Consider the following 8,338-nt stretch of genomic DNA (forward strand, 5'->3'; position numbering starts at 1 on the left):
TAACATGTTTTCAACACTCAAATCTAACTAAACATTACGTTGATCAAGATAAGATATACCATAGCCACCACCAAAGACACCACAGCAACACCCTAGCAATCTCAAGACACCATAGCAACCACCAAATATATCATAGCAACCACCTAGCAACACCCTAGCAACAGCTAGAGATACCAGAGCAACCACCAGAGATACCATAGCAATCACCTAACAATCACCAGAGATTCTATGGCAACACCTAGCAACACCCTAGCAACCTCTAGAGATGCCGTAGCAACCACCTAACAACCACCACAGATACTATGGCAACACCTAGCAACACCCTAGCAACCTCTAGAGATACCATAGCAACCACCAGAGGTACCATACGAAATGTCATTGAAACATATTTACTTTGTAAATAAGTTTATAATTTACAGAATGTTATAAAATCTATACAGTGGGGTACAAAAGTGAAAATGCTTCTATTTTGTATTATTTTCTAAATTAATACAAAATATAATTACAAACAATATTATCAGCATCACAATTTGAGTGAAAAATAGAATCTTGGATATATTTATATGAATTTCAGAATGTCTTAGATTTTGTATTTTGAACACAAGTTTCAACTGAATATGGGACAAAAAAAATCTTTTTTTTTCTTTAAAAGGTCAGTCTCACAAATGTGTTAAAATTTTGAAAAGTGACCTAGAAAAGGTTCAGGATAGTTCTAAAACTGTAAAATTCAAAAATCTGAAAACTTTAAAACTTAAACTTTTTTCTACTTTTAAACAGGAAAAAAAAACAGATTTCTCAGACTTTTGCTCCTCACTGTACATGCAATCATTTTTTTGTGAAAATTCTTTGAAATGTTATGGTCAGTGTTCTACTGGTCTCAGAACGTCTCAGTGAAAGACTGTGGAAGAGCTCTAAAGAGAAAGAGGCAGAGCGACCTCACATTCGCCAACACTCATGCATGATTAAGAATCTGACCCAACAAAGGTCAGGGATCAAGTCTCGCCCTGTGGCCGCTAATAAAGTTCATTAGAACATTTGAGGAAAACATTCGGCTCATACGTTTGACATTAATTACCCGAATTCAAACAGAGGAGGTCACGGAGCCAGGAGGTTCTGAGCGGGGGTGATAAATGGAGAATGTTCCAGAAGGCCCCGTAAACACTGTCAGCTCTGATTACTCTGTATGATACTTTGGCAAACCGACCAACCACAGCGCAGCACACGCGGGCCACGCTGACGGCTGATTGGCCCAGCAGGGCTTGTTGCTGTGAGTGACCGCAGTCCTCCAGGGCCAATGAAACCAAACGAAACAACAACAGTGACAGTGAGAGACACGAGCCTCTGGAGACTCACGGTCAACATCAGCGCATAAACAAACCTCGCAGAAGATTTACAGCCTGAGCTTCACGAAAACCGTCTCATCTGGAACAATAAACACTGCTCGAAAATTCACTGTCAACATTTACTCTATTCCGCTATTGGGTTCTGTACACAGAACCACAAAATGAAGTTGAAATAATGTTAATAACCAGAAAAAACATAATAAAATAAACATATGGAATGAAGTTCTAATAAAATTCATATCTAGAAAAAAAGGTTTATTAAAATTAACAGATGAAATGAAATTCTAATAAATCAAAAATTCAGAATGATCTAATGTTCTAATAAAATCAACATCTGGAATGAAGTTCTAATAAAATTAATAACCAGAAAAACGTTCTAAGGAAATAACCATCTGGAATGAGGTTCTAATACAATTATTATCCTGAAAATCTTTTTATTAAAATCAACAGATGGAATAAAATTCTAATAAATTTAGAATTCAGAATAAAGTTCAAACAAAATTAACATACAGAAAAAAAATGTTTATTAAAATTGAAAGGTGGAATGAAATTCTAATAAATTCAAAATTCAGAATGAAGTTCAAATTAAATTAACATCCGGAATGAAGTTCAAATAAAATTAATATCCATAATGAAGTTCTAATAAAATTAATAACCAGAAAAATGTTCTAATAAAATTAACATCTGGAATGAAGTTTGAGTAATATTAAGATCCAGAATGAAGTGCTAATAAAATTAATATCTAGAAAAAAAGGTTTATTAAAATCAACAGATGGAACAAAATGCCAATAAACAGAATGAAGTTCTAATGAAATCAATATCTAGAATGATGTTATCCAGAACGCCCCGAATTTCAAAGGGTGGATCAAATGGTGAGACAGCAAACAAAACATTATTTTAAATAATGTGTATCAAAGTATATTATTTACCATTACATAATGTCTACTACTTAATATTGTATAAAATAAATATTAATATTTCACAGTTACTGTAAAAAAGTCAGCCAAAGTTAAGGTACATTTTATATTCTATTTTTTATTTTTCCCAATATGTAAAATCCAGTGCAAAAGTAAAACTGTGCACTAAACTGTGCAGAAAAACGTCATATTTATGTGTAAATGTTCTCTGTGGAGGTGTGTTCACTTGTTTTCACTTGTTGCTGAAAGAAACAGAGCTGATGCACCTTCATCACTCCTCTAATCACAGAACCCCTACCAGAGGCCCTCTCTGGAAAGATCTGCTCAGCTTTCACACAGCGGTTCAGTTTTTCCCCAGACCAAAGACAGAATCACTGGAAAAAGAGCAACAGAGGCAGAAATACAGCTTCAGAACCACTGATAACCTGGATCAGTCTGAACCTCAGAACCAGAGAACTGAACTCCTACCCAGCTCAGATCTGACACGTTCCAGATAGGATTCCTCACAAATTCATATTCGCGAAAAAAATCCCAACCTTATTCAGGAATTATAACTGACTTACAGCATTTCATCTGGAATCCTGAACTAAATCAATCAAATCAAAGCTGATAGTAAGTTTTTACAGAGAAACCAACAACACACAGACAGACAGACAGACAGACAGACAGACAGATAGATAGACAGACAAACATAGACAGATAGCTAGACAGAAAGATGGATTGACAGATTGATAAAAACAGACAGACAGACAAAAAGGTAGCTATATAGACAGAATGGCAGAAAACATAGATGTACAGATAGATAGATAGATAGATAGAGAGATAGATAGACAGACAAATAGATAGACAGTTAGATAGACAGACAGACATACAGATAGATATACAGAGATAGACAGACAAACAGACAGACAGACTGAGACAGATATAGATAGACAGACAGACAGATAGATATATAGAGATAGATAGACAGACAGACAGAGAGAGATATAGATAGACAGATAGACAGACAGACAGATAGACAGTCACAGGTCAGTCTGATTGTGAAAAACGATTGTGTCGATGGTGAAGAATCAGGTCAGAATTCTCCATCAGGATCGATCAGTGAAAGCAGTTCAAGCGAACTGAGGTTTTCAGAGCTGAACCCGATCCCTCAGTTTCAGATCAAGAACAATTTGTTTCTGGCTCAGTTCGATTTCCAGGCCGAGCTTTCGGCCAGACGAGCTGCACCGCAAACAAGAACCAGACGTTCTGGGCTAAAAACTGTGAATGTGTTTTACATACAAGTCAAGCGCTTCCTCTGGACGCGTGATGAAGTGGGACGTGTTCAATTCGGTTCAGTTCCGTTTCATTTGTGCAGCACTCTTTATGGCAGATGTTTGTCCCAGAGTAGGTTTACAGTTGCTCTTCCCATGTGGTCCAGCCAACAACCAGCGCTGAAATGGAGACTGGAGGTTTTGGGACATCCTGGATCAGCTTTTGGTTTTTTGGCCTTTAAAACGCAACGTGGGAGAGAATCTGTAGAAGAGCTGATGAAGTCATCTCTCTGCAGACAGATCCAGTTATGCTTTCAATCTGATTATGGCTCCGCCAGCACCAGCTAAAGCCAAGAACCAACCAGAAATCAAACGCTTACTGAAACACACACACACACACACACACACACACACACACACACACACACACACACACACAGCCTTCAACTCCATCACACACTAACTAACTAATATTTAAGTGAACATAAAGTTATTAATAACTTAATAATAATTAAGAAAACTCAGCATTAATGTACTTTATTAGTTAGCATTAATAAAGCTAGTATAGTTAACAAGTTAACAGTTATAAAGTTAATAAATTAACAATAATAAAGCTAATAGGTTAGCATTACTCATGTTAATAAATTACCAATAATAAAGCTAATAGGTTAGCATTACTCATGTTAATAAATTAACAATAATAAAGCTAATAGGTTAGCATTAATCATGTTAATAAATTAACATTAATAAAGCTAATAAGCTCATGCTCCCTGACAGCAGGGCACTCTAAACTCTTCACTTATATTTCTTCTAAACTTGACTGAGTTTCCAAAACCATCTGAAGCTCTGAGCAAATACCGTATGCTAATCACACTAAACTAAAAACCCCAAACCTCTTCCAGCCTCAAGCTTATTATTCAGTAACTACACACAGCGTAAATATCCGAGTTATCCTTTAGCTATATTAGTGCGCCAGCAACTAAATTCCTCTCAGTTTTCAATCAGTAGCGCTAAAACTAAATATCTGTTTTGTTGTCTAACACTGTCCATCAGCCAGGACTATAAGATTTTTAGGCTTTCCACACTCGTTTATAGACAGAAATATGATGGATATTTTGCTCAGACAAAACTTGTGAACAACAATGTGAACAGCTCAAATATGAAAACTCACAAACCTAAGATAATATGGTATAATTATATTGGTATTTTGGTCAATTACAATAATAAATCATGTACATGAGATATTCATACATGCCATATGTTATTTTCAGGAGACCCTGGGCTACTCAGATATGCCACTATTCGACATGTAAATGCTAACAGAATTTTTATAGCTTTACATTTAGCTTTACATGTGTCTATACAGGTCGAGTGTCTGTGAGCTGAAAATGCTAGAATTATGATGGTAGTTTTATTTTATTTCTTGAATTTTAAATGATTAGCATAAGGTAGCCATGTTTTTTATTGATTTTCTGCCCACTTGGATTAATGTTGAGCGCTAAAACTCTGATACACAGCAAGACAGGCTTTATTTTTAATTACAAACTGAGCTGGATGCTGACGATCAGCTGTTTTTGATAGGTAAAATCGATGTAAATTAAAAGATCTCAAAGCAATAGTTTGGCCATGTCCGGTGTCTGAAGTTTGCTTCTGTAGTTTTAGCACTGGAGCTACGCAGCTAATGTAGCTGACAAGTAATGGAGTTTGTCAGTTAGCTTAGTGCTAACAGCAGGTCCAAACCATCACATAACTGCCTCAAGCTGTGTGGAGGCTGTTACCTATAAACATGGACTAGATGTAAATGGCTGACAGGTCAGGATAAGACTTCACAAATCTCAAGTTGGCAAATCCTAAACTATTCAATAGAAGTCGACAATCAACTGATATGTCTGTTACCTAGCAACCAACAATACACCGTTACAGGCATAAAAAGGTCAAACAAAACTAAAGTGTGCTGTTTATCAGAGCGTCGCCGCTCCCCAGTTTCAGTCTCCATTTCCCAAACGCTTTAGCCGAGCGCGCTAACGTTACTCCTCCTAATAAACAGACACACGTTCAGCTCCGTCTCCTCATTATTCACCACCATCACTGTAATATTTCATCATCAACATTAACACACGAAGGTGATCAGAGGGGCGGTGGAGATCGAGTCTGCAGCGTCTGAGATCTTTAAAACGCAGAGTTAGAAAAGAAAATCATCTCACAGTGAAAGCAGCGTTTTACAGTAGAAATAAATGGAGCTCATTATGCTGGTAGTGAACTATGCTGCTGACTCAGCTGCCTAAAAACCATAGAAATGGACCTTAAACAGAAGTGAGGACCCTGTTGGGGTTCATCCTAAAGTTAGGACAGGATTTAGGAGGTTTAGTCTAGTTAGGATGTTTGTGTGATGCTGTTTTCTTATCTGGAGTTAATGTGCTTTCACTTACTAGCTACATTAGCCTCGTAGCTCCAGCGCTAAAACTAAAGAAGCTTCACAATCCAAACACGTCCTGGCTGATTGACTATATTTTGGGGTAAAAGGACAGTTTTATTTGCCACACTATTGCTTTAACTGGGTGAATAATTTTTTATTCGCTGGAATATTGTTTTAATTTGATCTCTGAAAGCTCTGCTGTCTGCAGAACTGAACTCGCTCCACGAACGCACGGTGGTTCCAGGCCTTGTTTGACAGTGGTTTCCTCATGTTCTCACCTCATAAGCAGTGGGTTTCACCAGCCAGCGGCCAGTGCCATACAAACACATGGACAGCTGGGTCTGCGGTCTCTCATCCACACAGCTGGAGAACATCTGGAGCTCCACACTGGACCAGACACACGCACACACACACGCTCCGAAGATGCTAAGTGAACTCGGACTGGCCTCAGATGGAGATCTTCCCTCCTCTTGTGACTGTAATTAGCTTTAAGTTAAACCAGCTGAGTTTCGTCAACTCTTTCTTTCTCGAATGATAATTAATGAGTTTGTAAATACCGTATTATTTTAGAGTTCGACCTATTTCACTTACATTCTTTTTCTTTTCTATACACTATTGTGCAAACGTTTTAGGAAACTAAAATTACATTTTAAAAGCTACTTATCTGCATAAGCATTAAATTGCTAAAGAAAAATAACAAATAAACACTAATGTTTATGTTATTTATGTTCATAAACCAATTTCCAAATCTCTTGGTAGACTGGTTTTGCTAATCAGTACTTGATTACGTTAAATCAGATGGAGTTGAACAAATCCACATGAAGGCATCGAAGAGAAATCAGTTCATCAAGTTCTCTCAACATTTCAACTTTACTTTTTTACTGTATTTTTGTTTATTTGCATCTATTCCAATGATATATGTCAATTTTACAAGCAAAAACATACTCTGATCAGGCATAACATTATGAGCACCTCCTTGTTTCTACACTCATTGTCCATTTTATCAGCTCCACTTACTATATAGGTGCACTTTGTAGTTCTACAGTTACAGACTGTAGTCCATCTGTTTCTCTGCATACTTTGTTAGCCCCCTTTTACCCTGTTCTTCAGTGGTCAGGACCCCCATGGACCCTCACAGAGCAGGTACTACTTGGGTGGTGGGTCATTCTCAGCACTGCAGTAACACTGATGTGGTGGTGGTGTGTTAGTGTGTGTTGTGCTGGTCTGAGTGGATCAGACACAGCAGTGCTGCTGGAGTTTTTAAACACCTCAGTGTCACTGCTGGACTGAGAATAGTCCACCAACCAAAAATATCCAGCCAACAGTGTCCTGTGGGCAGCGCCCTGTGACCACTGATGAAGGACTAGAGGATGACACACACAACAGCAGCAGACGACCACATCAGTGTTACTGCAGTGCTGAGAATGATCCACCACCCAAATAGTACCTGCTCTGTGAGGGTCCATGGGGGTCCTGACCACTGAAGAACAGGGTAAAAGGGGGCTAACAAAGTATGCAGAGAAACAGATGGACTACAGTCTGTAACTGTAGAACTATAAAGTGCACCTACAAAGACAGATGGTTTTAAATAATGTTCAGATGCCTAAAACCTTTTGCGCAGTACTGTATGTTTGTTGTATCTTCTCAGACCTGGGCTCTACACATCAGTATGAGGCTACTTTTACTTCTTAGTGACTGTTTCACTTCAAAGTCTTTCTTCTATCGATCTTTTCCTCTCTTCTGATTATTTCCCTAACATCCCCTATGTTCCTCTCCTCACTCTTTTCCTTGCTTTCCTCTCATTTCTCCTCTTTCCTGACTGAGCCTCGGCGGAGTGCCTCAGGGGTGAACTCTAGGTCACCTTTTTTTCCCGCTACACTCAAAAATAGCACTGCTTGGTCAAGCTCCGAGTGATCTCTCAGCCAAACCACAGAACCTGAGCGGAAACAAACCTGATGACCCGATTCCACAGGTGCTCGGACTTGTTGGTCATGAGAGTTAGAGATATCGCTCAATGATACGGTGGGTTTCGTAACAAGTCCTCAGAGAAGAGAAATGAGTTTCCTCATCAGTTCAGCATGTGAAGCTGATATTAAAACGACACGCAAACAGTCACGAAACAGATAACAGAGTCCACCCAAAGGCATTTCAGCCTCTCTACTCATTTCTCATACAGCACTGATTAGCCAAATAAGTAAAACCTGAACTGGCAAACACTCATTGAGATGTTAACTCCTTACAGTTTATCTGCAGCCACTCTTCAAAACCTCTCCAACTACAGAGCTTAGACATTAATTTTACAGCAGATACTGAATAAATCAAAGCAGATACTGAATAATTCACACTAAACACTAAATAATTCATAATAAATACTGAATAATTCATATTAGATACTAAATCATTAATAGT

General features: G+C 38.1%; 1 protein-coding gene across 1 annotated transcript in view; it reads right to left on the bottom strand.

Moving 5' to 3' along the window:
* Positions 1–7,922, bottom strand: part of eda (ectodysplasin A) — a 38,017-nt gene extending 30,095 nt beyond the window's left edge. Inside the window, exons 1-2 of the mRNA XM_036581015.1 lie at positions 7,882–7,922; positions 6,208–6,316 (exon numbers count right to left, since the gene is read on the bottom strand). Of these exons, the coding sequence (XP_036436908.1) occupies positions 6,208–6,316; positions 7,882–7,922 (150 nt within the window). The remainder of the gene's footprint in view (positions 1–6,207; positions 6,317–7,881) is intronic.
* Positions 7,923–8,338: the final 416 nt, after the last annotated feature.

This window comes from Colossoma macropomum, unplaced genomic scaffold, assembly GCF_904425465.1.
Source record: "Colossoma macropomum unplaced genomic scaffold, Colossoma_macropomum, whole genome shotgun sequence".
Lineage (NCBI taxonomy): Eukaryota > Metazoa > Chordata > Actinopteri > Characiformes > Serrasalmidae > Colossoma > Colossoma macropomum.